The sequence below is a fragment of the Choloepus didactylus genome, chromosome 18 (genome assembly GCF_015220235.1).
Source record: "Choloepus didactylus isolate mChoDid1 chromosome 18, mChoDid1.pri, whole genome shotgun sequence".
Taxonomy (NCBI): domain Eukaryota; kingdom Metazoa; phylum Chordata; class Mammalia; order Pilosa; family Megalonychidae; genus Choloepus; species Choloepus didactylus.
In genome coordinates, this window is record NC_051324.1 from 48,030,416 (window position 1) to 48,049,650 (window position 19,235).

The following is a 19,235-nucleotide window of genomic DNA, read 5'->3' on the forward strand; positions in this document are numbered from 1 at the left end:
ATTTCATTAATTTCTGCTCTTAATCTTTGTTTCCTACTTTATTCAAGTTACCTGTTTGTTTTTTTAATTTGAGTTTGATGCTTAGCTAATTAATTTTCAGTCTTTCTTAACTAAATATCCTCTCTGAGTAATGCTTTACCTGCATTCCACAAGTTTTGTCATGTGATAATTTCATTATTCAGTTACAAATATTTTCTAATTTCCATAATAAGTCTTCTTTTGACTAATTCAGAGGAATAATTTTTCCAAATACACGAAAATAACTTTTCTGTTTCTCTTTTGCTACTGACTTCTAATCTTTTCAGTGTGGACACAGAATGTAGTCTGTAATGAGGCAGATTTTACTATTTTAAGACGTTCACTTTATTTCTATCAAAGTAATAGTTATTACAGATTAAAACACACACAGTATTATAAGACTTACAAATAAAAGCAACAGTCCCTGCCCAATACTACCCTACTTCCCAAACTGCCCCCAGAAGCAACCATTTCAACTTCTAAATGTGATTTCTAAATACCTTGTTTATACAGCTATTTCTTCATTTTTCAAGTTTAGACATTATTTTCTTATTAATATAGAAGGTAAATTTTTAGCTAAATTACATCCCCACTCCCATATCTTTTAGGAAGTATTACATTTTCTATGATCCTACAAATCCAAAAATATCTTTATTTTACCTCCATACTTAACTTAATAGTTTGGTTAACCAATGAATTACAAGGTGAAAATCAGCTTCACTCAGATGTTTGAAGGAATGGCTTCACTGAGTCTAGCTTCCACTGTTCCTGTTGGTTAAGTCTACTGTCATTCTGATCCTTGAACTCTGAAGGTAATCCACTAGCCCTCCCTCTTCTCTCCCCAACCCCCAGGAGAAACCTCAGTGAGAGTCAGATTTTATCCACGAAGTTCTAAAGTATCACAATTTGCTCTGATGTGCAATTTTCACATTTATTAAATTAATCCCTTCAAACAGTCCAATGACAGACCCTTTCAATCTGAAGGCACCTGCCCCATCAGTTTAGAGAAATTTTCTTTTATATCTTTAATAATTTCCTCTTCCCATTTTCTTTGGTCTCTAAGAGATGGGCATTTGGATCTGTTGGACTGGTCCTCCTGTTTTCTATCTCTTTGTTTGTCCTACTGTTTGGAAGATTCCTCAATTTCATCCTCTAAAACTTCTATGGGTTTTTAATTTTCTATCATATTATAATTTCCAAAAGTTTTCTTGCTCTAATTCTTCCTTTTTGATGGCATCCTGCCCTGTTCTTGTAACATAAATCTAGTATCTTCTCTTAATTCTCAAAGGATATTAAATTAGTTTTTGTTTTTTTTGAAACTTTCTTTTTACTTGTCTTTGCTTCTTCAAAGTTTCCCTATTTCTATTATACTTATTGTTTTGCTTTTTGCTCTGTCACCTCTCATATTAGAAGCTTTTCTCAAATATCTGGTAATTATTGGCCCCTCTAACTTTGGGCATGGCCATGTTGCTTGCTTTGGCCAGTGGAATGTGAGTAGACAGAAGTATACCACCATCCATGCAGAAGTTTTAAATGTGTCTTTGTGGTCTGGCTCTGTTCCCACCTCTGAGCTTCTGCCCTCTGCATGAGTGAGAACAGCATTTTGTAGATAGTGGCTGCTCCTTCAGTGTGGGGCCCTGGAATGAGAAGACTTGTGAGCCGAGCCGAGCCCAGCAAAGTCTGTGACAATATTAAAGACGATCAGCAGTCCTCATGGCCCATGCAATAAATATTTGTTCTAAGCCCTGAGATTTGTTATCCTATTTGTGGGTTAAAATGTACACATACACAGAAAATTTCTGGGAGGATTCACCAGATAATGGAATTGGAAGGAGTCAGAGAGAAGGAATTTCAGTTTTGACATGAGATACATACATGTTCATGGCAAAACATTTATTTTTATAATAACTACACACAAAAACATCCTACTTAGAATAGGCAGGATGAAAGGCCTCCAACAGCACCAAAATTAAAGAAAAAACTTCTCCAATTAAATTTTCTCTAAAAATACTTTTATATCAAAGCCATAGATTCTCAGTATAAAAATTTTAGAAACCAGAAAAAGATATAAATAAGAATAAAAATCACCGATTATGTCAATACCCAGACATAACCCAGGCATCATTTTATTTGTATTTTTTTTAGAAATATGATGTCATTGTATATGCAATTTCATATTTTGCTTTTTAATTTTACATTATAATTAACACTTTACTGTATTATTAAGAATCCACAAACCTCATTTTTGTTTTTTTGTTATATACATTTCACTATATATGTCATAATTAGCTTAATAATTCCCTATTGTTTGGTAATTATATTAATTCTAATTTTTTACTACTTTAAATAGTGCCTCACTGGACATTTCTGGGTCTAAAGCACTTTCTGTACTTATAATTTTTCCTTAGGATATATTCCTATTAGTAGAACTGCTGGGTTAAAAGACATGAACATGTTTAAGATCCTGATACATACTGCCAGAACGCTTTCCAAATAAATTACATGGATTTACACCCTCACCATTAATGTAAAGGCAACCCCATGACTGAGAATCTTTTTTTAATTTCAGCTTACAAGACAGACAAAAACTAGTACATCAGTAACTGTTGTTTTGACATCTCTCACTTATAGAAAGCTGAATATCTTTTCACATATTTATTAGTATTTGCATTTTCTTTCTTGCAGATTAGTTTTCATTTGCTCATTTATCAAGGTCTTAGCACTTTGCCAACTGATTTGTATATAATTTCTTTTAATATATTAAGTCAGAAAATCTTCTATACCAGAGAGTTTAAGTATTAATTCTATTTTCTTTGTGCTTTTATACCTAACACAGTGACAGATCAACAAATATTTCCTTTTTTTGCCCTCACTAGCATAATACCTGTCCAATCGCTGGTTGTACATCAAAATCATCATAAGCACCACAGCTCAGAGATTTGCATTCACATACGAGAAGATGGAGCTAGGTAAATGTATTTTTAAAAAGCTATAACTGAAAAACTGAAAAACAACGCATTAGATTTTAGGGTAGAATGATCACTAGTTTTTGAGCTAGTTTTTTGTTTGCTTGAAAAGAATAGAGTGACGTTTGGTAGAATCCTTTCTTTCCATGGCCCAACTACCTTAGAAAAAACTCTGGTGGCCCAAAAGTTACACTGAGCCTGACTCTTTCAAAAACTCTATCATAATACTTAATTTGCTAATAACAATGAGGGAAAAAGTTGGGATAAAATGAATATTTTTGGAAGAAGTAACATGTCACTGTTTATCACGTAGTTTGTAAGAGCCATGTCTCTTACCTGTTTGAAGAGTACTAGGAAACGACAGGGTAACTTTTTCATCTTCATTCTGGTAGTTAAATCCTGTAGCATGTATTTCTGAAAAGGAAAAATAAATATATTAGTTCAACAAGTCTGACTGGACTGATAAAACCAAATCCAAATCACAGCAATTAACATTTTCAAGAACAGTATCACTACTAAAACAGAATATTCTTAATTTAATTAAGTTCCTACTAACAACGTCATTTCAAATTAACGAAATGAAGTAAAATTAGCGTTTTTTAGGCTACATGACCTAAGTTAAATATTCTTCTTAAAAATGATTACACATTCTATATCAATTTGTAAAACTTTAGTGACATAAGGAAACGGATCTTCTATAAATGTGACAAAGGTTTTCTACCAGATTCCCAGATATGCTTCATTCTCATCCTTGTGTGACTATGATATTACTTTCTATGTTGCAGTCTTATTCATGAACAGTTGAGAGACTGAACAACTTGCCAAGATTTCAGTGTTAAAGACAGATTATATAATTCTAACTAAAATAAATCATACTTTCTTCCAGTAATATTCTTTTTCATTACATTTTACAGAAAGAGAGTGAGTGAAAACAGGTGTGTGTATTAAGACTTTGACTTACACTCTACCAGAAATGAGAAGAGACTACTTATTTGACTAACACTTTAGGAAAGAACCAAGTAAACCAATTTCCAATCACACCCCATCCATCTGAAAGGAAAAGTTTGCCAGTCAAACAGAGGTGGCCTTAATAAGGTGCTTAACATTACTGCCATCAGAGAAATGCAAATCAAAACCATAATGAGATACCACTTTTCACCCACTAGGATGGCTATAATTCTAAAAAGATAATAATATGTGTGAGCAAGGATGTAGAGAAAGTAGATCCTTCATACATTGCTGGGGGAAATGTAAAATGGTACAGATGTTTTGAAAACAGTCTGGCAGATTCTCAAAAGGATTAAACATGGAGTTACCATATAACCCAGCAATTCTTCTCCCACGTTTATACCCAAGGGAAATGAAAACATACGCACACTCAAAAACATGTACACAAATCTTCAAAGTAGCATTATACATATTAGTCAAAAAGTGGAAGCAACTCAAATGCCCATCAACTAATGAATGGATAAAGTGTGATTCATCCATTCAATGGCTTATTATTCAGCTATAAAAAGAAATGAAGTGCTCATGCATGCTACAACATGGATGAACCTTCAAAACATTACATTAAGTCAAAACAAAACAAACACAAACAGCCTCATATTATACTGATTCCACTTATATGAAATGTCCAGAATAGGCAAATCCATAAAGACAGAAAGTAGATTACTGGTTGCCTAGGGCTAAAGGGTTTGAGGGGAGACAGGTATTGACTACTAATGGATGCTTTCTTTTTGAAGTGATGAAAATGTTCTAAATTTGATTTTAGTGATGGCTGCACAATTCTGAATATACTAAAAACCACTGTATTGTACACTTTTTAAATGAATGAAGCATATAGGATGTGAATTATATCTCAATAAAGCTGTTATTTAAAAAGAGAGAAAGAGAGGTGGCCTTATCAGTTACAAGCTTAAGTCTCATACGGGTAACAGTGATTCAGATTTAATAAAATTCTATGAGCCAGGCAAGATGTTCACGATTCATTATTTTTTTATATGAATAAAATAGGAGTTTCAAGTGTTTCTAATATCACTACGGTTCAAACAGGTTTTTATAAACCCTAAATCTTTACAAAACCAAGTAAGAAACTGTAATTTTAAATTTTAAAAGAACTTTAACAATCCTCTAATTCAACCTTCTTCATTTTACAGATAAAGAAAATGAAATAAAAGTTAATGATTTGCCTACGGTCACACAGCTGGACTAGAATTCAGTTCCCTTCTAGCTCCTATAATCAATATTCTTTCTACTATCATACACTAGCTCCTAAGTTTGAACAGAAACCCAAGATTTGGAATATCTACAACACTGATGAAATCTCTACCAAAACAATAACGACTTTTGCTGGCAAAAACTACAGATCTGCCCTAAACTGATTCCCAAGAATAGAATCTGATTTAGCCTATGGGGAAGCCAAGAATTATCTCAATGCTTAAGACTGTTCCTTTCTGAGAAAGGTATTATAAGATATTCACTGAGACAGGGAAGAAAAAGCAATATATCTAAACATTCTGTAACATGACAATTTTAAAATATATGTATGTAAATAGAGCATTATAAGTAGATACTTTATAATGCATAAATACATCTCAAATGACTAATAACTTAAAACAATGTATTTTCACCAGGAGAGAACTTTATAATCAAGCACATATGGTTACTCAATTCTCTAAGCCTGTTTCCACACCTATAAAATTAAAACCTTAACATTATCTACTTCTTATTTATTTGAAGCTTAAATTTAAGACATGCTTAGCATAGAGCCTGTATACGATCATCAAGAAATAAATACTCTTTTCTGAATCATAACATACCTAACACAGTTCTGTATTAATTCAACTATAACCAATTCATTATACATGAATAAATAAGGACACTCATTGAAATTACTTACATTTCAGAGGTAAAATTCTTTGAAATATAATCGGCATTTTCAAATGTATGGATATAAACATATATATGTAGGTATAAGCATGCATGTATAAGTGTATATATTTAATAATTAAAAAGAAGTAAAATTTGATTTTAACCACACCATGAATAAAACCATGAAAAGAATCTTATTCTCAAAATTACTGCAATAGAGATTCACTTATACTCTAAAAACTTACATATGACAATGCAGACCTACAGATTTCATATAACAAGATGGACTTACATGAATTGAATTTTTAAATATCGTAGTTGTTTAAAAAAGTAAGATATAATTTTGATTATTACGTTTAAAAAGTTCAGAACCATGTATACAGTATACTATCATATGCGAGCACTCTACCCATCTATATATATTCATATAAGAACATATATGTCTGTAAATGCATAGAACATTTGAGGAATGATATGAAAGAAACTGTAACTGTTTCCATGAAGGGGAAATGGGAGGTTTAATTTGTACTGTGTATCACTGTGTACTCTGAATTTGGCATCATGTATATATTTTGAAAAATTTTTTAAACTTTAAAAATCTTTTTAAAGATATTCCTTTTGAGGGTCTGGTCAAATTTTTATAGCTAGCCCACTTATTTAACAAATATAGGTGTTTTTTCCAAGTTTGGTTTATTAACAAGGACACACTCCTGCCTGGGTCTTTAGAATTTGGGCCAATCATTAAAAAAAATCATACTTATTCTTAGAGAACACAGAAGGTGTTCACCTTGTTTGTACAATCAGCCAGTCTACAGGAAAATAATATTCCTCTGACATGCAGAGATACTCTAACTATAACTAAAAGAAGACAAGAACTCAATCATTGCAGAACATCTTTCATTTGAATTCTCCCAGAATAAAAAGTTAAGTTTTCTGCTCAGCATTGTGTAAGCATGCTTTTTGGTCCAGTGTGTTTTCTTGAAATAGTCCTGCTCATTTCCACAAAGACTACCAGGATTCTCAAGCAATGAATGTTCCAGTTTCCATGGCTTCCTCGGTGGATCCACCTTACTTAACTCACTGTAATTACCACCTGCTGGCCTTTCCCATTCTGTCACTCAATATTTTAATTCTGGTCCTCCCCTTCTGCCATAACAGGCCTCCACAGGAATACAATGCCTTTTCTTTGGTAAGGACATGCTGCCCTGAAGGAGCCTACTGTTTCCATTAAAGTGGATTTGACTCATCGGTGAATAACGCAATCAGTAGTCATAAAGTAACTCCTGCTTTTCTTATTAAATAAAATCTAGATCAGTGTTTCTCCTCAATAAGAATTTGTTAAAATATATCCACATGCCCTTTGGAAAACCATGACTTAAGAAAATGGATTCAAAACCTGTAATACCTCAATTTTTTTATTCGTAAGTACTGTGTTACATAGAACAATAAATATAAAAGTAAAGAATAGTTTCCTCTGTAGACCACAGGCCACAGGTGTTACTGATTTCCCTGCCCCTTGTATGATAACTTACATAGAAAACATTGTCTAGATATTGAAGTGTCTCACACTTGAAATGCTATTGGTATTAATAAAAACCAAATCTATTTCAAATAATAGGTTTTATTTTTTTAATAATAGGTTTTAAATAGGTTGAATAAAAACTATGATTTTCTTAATAAACAGATACCAAAAGTTTAATTACTATTTTGTAAAATACCAAAAAGGGCACTGTAGAGCAGTAGGGAAAAGATAATGTTTCTAATATATGACATTGGGACAATGGAATTCCCACTGGAAAAATAACAAGCTGGGATTAGACTTACACCATCCCTAAGAAGTAGATTATAGACCTAATATTAAAGTCAAAACAATAAAGCTATCGGAAGACAACATAAGAAAATATCTTCATGATGGTGGAGTAGGAAAAGATATTTTTAAGACATAAAAAACAATAATCGAAAGGATATTTGACTCCATGAAAATTAAGAACTTCTGTACATTAAAAAGCACCGTTAGAGCATGAAGATACAGAAGGTATTTGTAACACATAAGCAGAAAAGAATTTACAAAATATAAAACGAATTCCTTTAAATCATAAGAAAGAAGACATAGAAGCCAGAAGAAAAAACGGCAAAAAAATTTAACAGCCACATCATAATATGATATGAAAAGGTAACCTATGTCATTAATAATCAAGAAATAAAAATTAAAACCTTAAAAAGATACCACTACATACCCACCAGATTTGGCTAATAGCAAAAGTCTTCAAATAGCAAGTGTTAATTAGGATATGGAATAGCTGGAACTCACACTCTTGGAGGTAGTATATTCGGTACAACCTGAAGATATATACACCCTATAGCACAGCAACTCCACTCCTAGGTAGATACTTTATGGATATATGTGCTTATGTGCACCCAATTGCATATCAAGAAAAGTATATAACAGAATTTTTCACAGTATCTCCAAACTGAACCAATGCATCAATGCCCATCAGTGGGAGAAGGGATAAATACATTTTGTTATATTCCTATAATGGAATACAGAACATCGAAAAAACAAGAATTAACTTCAGCTACACAATACAATATGGATTAATCTTTAAAGCATATTATTGAGCAAAAGAAGTCACACAGTACAAATAAAATAAAAAAGAGGCAAATTAAGCTATATTGTTCAGGGATGCACACTAGATAGTCCCACCACAAAGCAAAGCAAGAGAATGATTACTTTAAAAAGTCAGGGTAAGGTAACCTGTGGGTGGGGGGAAAGGATGGTGGGATGTGATCAGAAAGGGGCATGTGAGAAGTCTTCAAGATTGCAGTACTAAGACGTGCAATTGTCATATGCACTTTTCTGATGTACCTGTTGTTTTTCACAATAAAAACATTAAAAAATTTCAAGGAGAGCTGTCACACTAAAAAACACATGAGCACCATCTATCCTTACCCCCAAACATTTCTAATAGTTGTTTTAAAAACTAAACCAATTCAGTATAATCGATTGAGACAAAATAGTTTAATTATCTCCACAGATGCAAAAAATGCAGGATAAAAGTTCATCATTTCTTTCTATAAATGTAGAAAATTCAGTAATGTGGCAGGATACAAAGTTAATACAGAGAAATCAACAGCTTTCATTCATCTTCAAAACTAGAAGATATAATGGAAGACCCCATTTATAAAAGAAACAAAAGAAAGTTGAAACAACTAGGGATACATTTAATAAGAAATGTATAAAATCTTAATGCAGAAAGTTTAAGCATTACATAAAAACACAAAAGACAAACAATGGAAAGGTAAATAATAGTCTTACTTAGGGATAAATCTTAAAGAGGTTGATTCTCTTCAAGTTACAGATACAGTATGATCCTTATAAAAATACCAACAGGATTATTTTTATAACTTGACAATCTAACTCTAATGTTCATATGCAAAAATAAATTAAATCAGGGGAATTCTGAAAAAGAGGATTAATGAGAGGAGAGAAGAATTCTGAAAATGAGAATTGAGAGTAATGACAGGTGTTGCCCTACCAGATATTAAACATATTTCAAAGTTACAATAATGGTAAGTATGGAACTAACTCAGATATAATCAAACATTTCAACGAAACAGAATAGAAAATTAAGAAACAGAATCAGATACATAGATGATTCAATGTATGATAAAGGTGGCATTTTGGATGTTGGAAAAAAATTCCATTAATGGTGTTGGAACAAAAATTAAGCTGGACCCATACTTTATACCTAATATCAAAATAAATCCTAGATAGAAAAAAGATTTCTATGTAAAAACAAAATTATAATACAGATTTTTAAAAATACTCACTGTCTTGGGAAGGCATTTCTAAACATGCCATAAAATATGTACAAGGATGTTCACTGCAGAATGGAATTCCAAAAGATTGGAAACAATTTAAATGCCCATTAACAGAGAACTGTCTTAATAAATTATGATAAATTCATTCCATGAAATACAATGTAACCAATTAAAAAACGATGAAGCCCTTTATGTACTGATTTATAACCAACTCCAAGATAAACAAAGACAGAACAGTTTCTTGTTAAGATATAGATTTATATTTAAAAAGGAAGTTTACAATTAACAAAGGTTGGTATTTCACCAGAAAAATTTAGCAGAAGAAATAAGTTTTAAATTCAGAACCTCTTCTTCCTCACTCCATTTTACTTTATAATATTAGGGCTCTATAAACACACACAACTCATCAAAAAAAAAAAAAACTTTATATCAATACTTGAGCATAATAACCTTGCATTGAAAGGTAAACATTAGTTAACTCACAAACTTTTTTTTCTCTTTCTATTTAAATGCAAAATTTAATCACAGAAAAGGAAGCATAATGAAAATGAGAAGTAGAAGCTGATACATTCAAGATGCCACATTAATAAAAAGACTGAAATAGGAAAAAAGTTAAAGTCAATCAAAATCGTTACTGCTCATGTCCTCTATACAAGCTTTTAGGGGGTTCTGCCCTGATACTATCTTGAGATACAAATATAAAATCTAAAATGTTTGATATCAGGTGCCAATTTTGCTACACTTCAAGTGAAAAGTAAGTTAGGGAGCAATGATTTGGAACGTTTTTAAAAAGAGCTTCTCATATAATACAATATTATAGAATTGGTTTTTAAATTTAATCTGAAATTGTACAATTTTCAACAATTTTTATGCTTGCCATTTTCTTAATATTTAAAACATTTATAGTATTTTTTAAATTAGTAAATATCTTGATGTTATTACTTAAAGGAAAGTAAAACACAATTTAAAGCTAATGACAAAACAATCTCAAATATTTTATAACTTTGCTTGTTAACCATAAAGTCAATAGAATAAACATATGAAGAAATTAAAGCCTAACAAACCTGACAATTCATTTCTCTGGATTTTGCTTCACTTCATTCAATAAATATTTCCCGAACACCTACTATATGTCAGATACCATGGTAGACTACAGGTGAAAAAGAAGCAATCATGGCCCCTGGTCCTTAAAGAACTTAGGAGTCTAATGAGAAGTAATACAGAAACAGATAGATGCAATACAGTGTGGTAAATGACCAGCTGTAGTGTGGTGGTTTTATGCATGAATCCTAGAGGAAAACTGCCTACATTTGAATCCCTGCTCTACTTACTAAGTTAATGGCATAGAATAAGTTAGATAAGATAGCCTCTCTGTGCCTCAGATTGTCTATATGAATTAACAGATGTAAAGTGCTTAGTGACTGGCAATATGGTAAAACACTGAACTCTTCATTATTTTTATTATCATTACTATTGACAGATATCATTATTTTGAAAAATGATTCACTTGGTTAGGCACCTAACTGGGTCTGAAGGTTAGGGAACCTAACTTAGGATGACAAATGTATCTGCTATAATTAAATAATACACCATCTAAAAATAGCAATGACTAAAGCAATCCATATTATTTAAAGATGTGTAGAGGTTTGAAATGACCAAATAGTAACAAGAAAAAAATTTTAACTATTATACATTCATAAACTTTATATCTATACATAATCATATGGAAACTGACTACTCTTATCAGAGAGCCTTTCAATATGATTCAAAACCAACTAAAGTGAAAGTGAAAGAATGAAAATACATAGTAATGCAAACTTCATGTTATTTATCTCTGACGCACTTAAAAGGAATTAAGTTTTTTCTATTGCAGGGGTTTGACTATCCAATTTAACTCATTTGAGCTACTATTACTGAAAGACTGCTTATTTGAGAATGGATCCATCCTGCATAGAAACCACTTCATAAACAAGATCAGGAATTATAAACTTGAGGTTTTATCTTAATGCTAACACTATGTAAATTTTTCCTCTTTGAAAACATACCTCTGTTTGTCTCTATTGTCTTTGCAATTAGTTTTAAGTTTCCTATAGGTAAAGAAACAATTTCAGACTTGCTTACACACTTAACAAACTGTCACTTAAGCATGGATATTTAATAAAAACTCCTTGAATGACTAAACAAATTATCACTTAGGCAAAAACAAAGAACCTTGATATATAGAGGGAAAGTTCAATTAAAAAACTCAATTAACTGTATATAAGGCAAGGGAATTTATCTGAACGGTGAGCTGAGGGGCAGAACTGGGGAGTCAGAAGGGGGATTCTGCACATTAATTCAAGTTCCACAATTAGTCAAAGGTACCTGCTTCTGGTGCAATTATTTTTATTTGCATTAAAAAGATTTAAATAAACCAAAATATTAAGTGTTTATAAGGCACCCACATATTAATGGTTTTTCAATACTTATTAAATGGAAGCACATACCTTCAGAGTGAAGTTCCATATAAAATGGGAAATAGGGACATGTGGGGGAAAGCACTTACTCTCCAAAGTTGTGTTTAAAATTGTTTATAGCTGTCAAGCATCTCATGACAGGACCTGTAAAAATGGTGCAATTATCACAAGAAATTGATGCTGACTTCCTTAATAAAGCTAAATAGCTTCTTGATGTGTAGTTGGCACAATTTCAGCAATCTAAAATACAAGGAAGTTTGCTTACACCCTATAATGAATAAACTGTTAATATATCTGGGACTAAGGAGTTGAGAAAGTCAGTCTTAGTTTCTATCTGAAATACTCTCACTTTCATCTATAGATCAATATTCAAGATGGAGTTAGTATAAAATCCATTAAGGATTATTTTAAAGCAAGTTCTAATATTTCTAGATAAATTCCAAGATTACTCAGCAATCATATGGTCAACAGAATGTTAATTAGGAACTCTAATTTGTAGACCCATAATACCACATACTGAATCAAGTCCAGAAATTTTAAATAGGGTATAAAAATCTAGAAAGACACAAGAAAAGAGAACTAAAGCCTCAGTAAATTGAAGACTAATCATGGAGATAGAAAAGAAATTTTTAAAATTCACTCAACTGCCAGATTTAACTATTATGGCAAAAGATACCATAAACAAAACTAAAACATAAAAAACAGATCTGATTAAATATCTGACATATATATATATAACAAAGGGTTTATCTATAATATATAAAATGAATCAATTAGTATATGAAAAGCTATACAAACCCATTAAAAGAATCAAATTAAAACAATATCTTTTACATTTCTCAGATCAGCAAAGAATAAAGATTGATAACATCCAGTTTAATAACAATATAAAGAAATGAGCATTCTCATACTCTGTTGATAAGAGTATAAATCAATGCAACTTTTTAAGTGATGTATTTGATATTCTGTTAAAATTTTTAATACAATACTCTTATTTTTGATCCAAATTGTAGGTATATTCTTATAAGTACATAAATAAAGGCATACCTTGGAAATAACTGCAGGTTCCATTCCAGACCATTGCAATAAAGCGAGTCACAAGAATTTTTTGGTTTCCCATTGCATAATAATAGTTATGATTACACTATAATGTAGTCTAGTAAGTGTGCAATAGCATAATATCAAAAAAAAAAGTACATACCTTAATTTAAAAATACTTTATTGCTGGGAGGAGGGGCAAGATGGCAAAATAGAGAGGAGTGGAATTTAGTTAGTGCCCTGGAACAACTAATAAACAACCAGGAACAACTAGTAAATCATCTGGAACAACTGCTGGGGGACAACCGTGAATGCCCACACCTAGTACACCAACCTGGACTGGGTGAAATGGCTAAGATCACAGCATAAAATCTGTAACTAAAAACTGCGGAACCGCTCCACGAGTCCCCTCTCCCCAAGGCAGGCTGAGCTGTAGGCCCTCACTCTAAGAGAAACCAGCATTCCCAGAGCCAGCAAATACAGCTCAGCTCAGCTCCAGCTTGGGTTTTAATTAACAAACGTAGACTGCTGAATACAAGCTACAAACATAGACAAAACCCCTAACAAGCAGACAGAGACTTTTAGAGATGACTGACCTTAAAGAGCCAGAAAGACCAGGGGCTCTCTCTGACCAGTGGGCGAAACTGGGGACCGTGCACTGGCTCTGAAAAGGGACTTTCTTTCCCTTTGTCTCTTTCTCAATCTGAATGGTTCAGTGGAGAGGGCCTCAGCCATTTTCAGTTCACAGGGCTCTGACCCAGACAGGGGTGGAGATAACAGAAGCATCAATTCAAATGCAGAAGATAACTCCTAAGAGGACTAAAGAGGCCACACCTCCTTTCACCAGTCAGGAGAAACAGGTTGACAGGCTCCACCTGCTGGGTAGGTTAGGAAAAGCACAGCGGCTAGAGGCCTCAAGGGAAAGCCAGTCATTCTTCTAAGATAAACCCTGAATAAGACCCCATTCTGAGACCTGAACCCATTCTGGTCCAGGAAAATCTGATTGGCATAACCAAGGAAACCAGATGCCTAGACAACAGAAAATTACAAATTACAATAGGAAAAACAAGGATATGGCCCAGTCAAAGGAAAAAATTTACACACCTCAATCAAGATAGTTGAGATATTGTTTCACTTTAATGAAACAGTTAAAGATTTTCAAAGAAATATGCTAAATCAAATCAAAAACCAAATCAACGAGTTCAGGGAAGATATGGCAAAAGAGACGAAGGATATAAAGAAAACACTGCATGAACATAAGGTAGAAATTGAAAGTTTGAAAAAACTACCGGCAGAATCTATGGAAATGAAAGGCACAAGAGATGAAAAACACAGTGGAGACACAGAACAGCAGATCTCAAGAGGCATAAGAAAACACTCAGGAACTAGAGAACAAGACATCTGAAAGCCTACACACAAAAGAACAGACAGGGAAAAGAATGGAAAAATATAAGCAATGTCTCAGAGAACTGAATGACAACATGAAGCACATGAATGTACGTGTCATGGGTGTCCCATGAGAAGAAAAGGGAAAAGGGGCAGAAGCAATAATAGAGGAAATAATCAATGAAAATTTCCCATCTCTTATGAAAGACATAAAATTACAGAACCAAGAAGTGCAATGTACCCCAAATGGAAAAGATCTGAATAGGCCTACACCAAGACACTTAATAATCAGATTATCAAATGTCAAAGACAAAGAGAATCCTGAAAGCAACAAGAGAAAAGCGATCCATCACATACAAAGGCAGCTTAATAAGACTACGTGTGGATTTCTCAGTAGAAACCATGGAGGCAAGAAGGAAGTGGTGTGATAAATATATAAATATAAGATAATGAAAGAGAAAACCCACCAAGGATCCTATATCCGGCAAAACTGTCCTTCAAATATAAGTGAGAGCTTAAAATATTCTCTGACAAACAGACAATGAGAGAGTTTGTGAACAAGATACCTGCTGTACAGGAAATACTAAAGGGAGCACTACAGACAGAAAGGAAAGACAGGAGGAAGAGGCTTGGAACATAATTTTAGGTGATGGTAGCACAACAATCTCTTTCAACAGTTGCCATATGGGGTAATACTGACATTCATAGCTGCCAAGCTCTAGCTCCAAGTCTCAGATGTCACACTGATACCCAAAGTTCCAGAGACTGACCAGGTTTGTATTCTTATTTACACGTACTTTTTTTTTTGGAAAGCACATTTTTCTACTTGTGCTATTAACTGTAGTTCATGGTTGAACTTAGGGGTCACTGTTGGTGTTATGCAGTTCCATGGATTTTTTAAAATTTTATTCTAGTAACATATGTACAAGCTAAAATTCCCCCCTTTTAACCACATTCAAATAGATAATTCTGTGCTATTAAATTCACCAAAAAAAGAAAAAAAAACACAAAATTTTATTGCTAAAAAATGCTAACCATCACCGGGGCCCGCAGCAATCTTTTTATTGGTGGAGGGTCTTGCCTCCCTATTGATGGCTGCTGAATGATCAGGGTAGTGGTTGCTGAAGGATGAGGTAGCTGTGGCAATTTCTTAAAATACGGTAACAATGTCGTTTGTCACACTGATCTTCTCTTTCACAAAAGATTCTTCTGCAGCATGCAATGCTATTTGATAACAGTTTACCCACCACAGGATTTGTTTCAAAATTGGAATCAATCCTCTCAAACCTTGCCACTGCTTTATCAACTAAGTTTATGTAATATTCTAAATCCTTTGTTGTCATTTCAACAATGTTCACAGCATCTCCACCAGGAATAGAGGCCATCTCATGAAACCACTTCCTTTGCTCATCCATAAGAAGCAACACCTCATCTATTCAAGTTTAATCATGAGATAGCAGCAATGCAGTCACATCTCCACTTCTAATTCTAGTTCTCTTGCTGTTTCTACCACACCTGCAGTTACTTCTCCACTAGTCTTGAACCCCTCAAAGTCATCCAGGAGGGCTGAAATAACTTTCTTCCAAACTTCTGTTAATGTTGATATTTTGACCTCCTCTCATGAATCATGAATATTCTTAATGGCATCTGGAATGGTGAATCCTTTCCAGAAGTTTTTCAATTTTCTTTGCCCAGATTATCAGAGGAATCACTATCTGTGGCAGCCTGATGAAAAGTATTTCTTAAATAATAAGACCTGAAAGTCAAAATTACTCCTTGATCCATGGACTACAGAATGGATGTTTTAGCAGGCAAAAAACATTAATCTTGTTGTACATCTCCATCAGAGCTCTTGGGTGACCAGGTGCATTGTCAATGAGCAGTAATATTTTGAGAGGAAGTAGATCTCAACAGTGGGCTTCAAATAATCAGTAAACCATGTTGCAAACAGATGTGCTGTCATCCAGGCTTTGTTGTTCCATTTAGAGGGCACAGACAGAGTAGATTTAGAACAATTCTTAAGGGCTGTTGGATTTTCAGAATGGTAAATGAGCACTGGTTTTAATTTAAAGTCATTAGCTGCATCTGCTCCTAACAAGTGTCAGCCTATCCTTTAAAGCTTTGGAGCCAGGCACTGACTTCTCTATAGCTATGAAAGTCCTATATCTTCTTTCAACAGAAGGCCATTTCTTTCACAGAGAAAATCTGTTGTTTAGTGTAGCCACCTTCATCAACTATCTTAGCTAGATCTTTTGGATAAATTATTGCAGCTTCTATATCAGTGTTTGCTGCTTCACCTTGCACTGTTATGTTATGGAGACAGGGTCTTTCCATAAACATCATGAACTAACCTCTGTTAGCTTCAAACTTTTCTTCTGCAGCTTCTTCAGATCTCTCAGCCTTCACAGAATTGTAGAGATTTGGGGCCTTGCTCTGGATTAGGCTCTGGCTTAACGGAATGTTGGGGCTCATATGATCTTTTATTTAGACCACTAAAACTGACTCTATATCAGCAATAAGGCTGCTTCACTTTCTTATCGTTTGTACATTCAATGTAGTAGCACTTTCAATTTCCTTCAAGAACTTTTCTTTTACATTCACAACTTGGCTAACTGTTTAGCCAAGAGGCTTAGCTTTTGGCATATCTCGGCTTTCTACATGTCTTCCTTACTAAGCTTAACCATCTCTAGCTTTTGATTTAAAATGAGAAAGAGAAAATGGGAAAACGGCCAGTCAGTAGAGCAGTCAAAACACACACAACATCTATCGGTTAAGTTCACCATCTTATAGGGGCATGGTTTGTGGCGCCCCAAAACAATTACAATAGTTATATCAAAAATTATTGATCACAGATCTCCATAACAGATAATGAAAACTTTTGAAATACTATAAGAATTACCAAAACGTGACATAGGGACATAAAGAGAACACACGCTGCTGGAAAAATGGTGCTGGAAGACTGCTTGAAGCAGGGTTGTCACAAACCTTCAATTTGTAAAAAACGCAGTATCTGCAAGGTATAATAAAATGAAGTGCAATAAAATGAGGTATACCTGTTTGTCCTTTGCACAACTATTTATAATAGCAAAACGGGGAGGGAGGGACTAAAATAGCCAACATTAAATAAATGCATTTAAAAAAAAATAATATATCTCAAATTCATAAGACAGAAAGTACATTAGAAGTTGCCAGGGGCGGGGGAGGGGGGGATGGGAGGGAGAATGGAGTTATTGCTTAATGAGTACAAAGTTTCTGTTTGGGGTAATTACAAAAATTTTGAAACTAGAGTGGTGATGACTGCACAACATTATGAATATAATTAATGCCAATGAATTGTACACTTCAAAATGATTAAAATAGCAAGTTTGTTATAGATATAACCACATACCATTATAAAAGAAAATGATACATGTCTTGAAAACATCACCCTAAATGAAATAAACTAGACATAAAAGAACAAAAACTGTATGATTCTCCTTAAACGAAGTATCTAGAATAAGCAAATTCACAGAAACAGAAAGTACATTAGAGGTTACCAAGAACTGGGAGAAGAATAGAGTTATTGATTAATGGGTACAGAGTTTCAGCTTAGGATGAGGAAAGTACCATGTCTTCTGCTACAGATATTATAAAGAGGCATGCTTCACACTTTAAAATGATGCTTTTAGATTTCTGCTTATGCTTCTGACAGCTCTATATTCACAGGATCTTTATCCCCTTGGCACACTTACTGACTTGTAAGCAGGACATAGAGGTCAAAGAAGAAAGCAGAGGCATAGAGCTTGAAGCAGTCTCACTGGGCTAGAGAAACAAAAATTGGAATTCAGGGCTACCAAAGCAGCCAGAATTCAAGTTGGCAAGATCGCAGAAAAAAGCAATCACAGAGGAGAAAAGTATAACATTTTTCATTCAATATCCCCTTAAGAAATTTGTTGACTCCCAGATTTCAGCAGTTTTATGATGAAAGAGAACTAAAAATTGGATTTCATGTCCAGAAAGTAATGGGAAACCTTAGTAAAGATCTCTGAAAGGGCTTCAAACCAGGAGTAACAGCAAATCAAAAAAAAGACCAGATTTAACTGTATCAAGACAATCTGGATGCACTCTGTCTACCTGAATAAATTCTCTATGATTTATAAATTGCATTTAAATGCAATACATGATCCTGAACTGGACCTAGCAATGGAAGAGAAAAGGTCCAAAAGGACACTATTAGGACATATGAAAAAATTGGAATACAGACCGAAAGCTTCAGATCAAAATTAAAGTTCTTCAGGTAGAAGAAGTGTGGTAATGGAAGTAGTAATGGAAAAAAACAATTAAGAGCACTGGAAAGGGTAATTGTGAGTGAAAACAAGTAATTATTAGCAGTTTAAAACAACAACTATGTCTGGGGAATTTAAGATGTATGTAGCATAAAAATTCATGACAACAATAACATAAAAAAGTAGGATCAATCCAGAAGTTCTAAAATCTGTTAATCAGGAGTTCCAGAAAGTTTATCTTCTCCAGTTTATCTCTTCTTTCTATCAAAGAAACAAAGTTTTCAGAACTGATGAGTGAATGAAGAAACAAACTAAGATTCATTACTATGAAATTTCAGAATGCTAGAGGATAAAGTAGTTTAGGAATTACAAAAGCATTGGGTTTCTCAACAGTGATGTTGGAAGGTAGAAGA

The 19,235-nt window shown here is 33.5% G+C and overlaps 1 protein-coding gene across 2 annotated transcripts in view; it reads right to left on the reverse strand.

Annotated features, from left to right (window-relative positions):
• Positions 1 to 19,235, reverse strand: part of NPEPPS (aminopeptidase puromycin sensitive) — a 110,034-nt gene that overhangs the window by 61,292 nt on the left and 29,507 nt on the right. For both annotated transcript variants that reach the window (XM_037810849.1, XM_037810847.1), the window contains one exon: positions 3,321 to 3,398. In XM_037810849.1, coding sequence (XP_037666777.1) covers positions 3,321 to 3,398 — 78 coding nt within the window. The remainder of the gene's footprint in view (positions 1 to 3,320; positions 3,399 to 19,235) is intronic.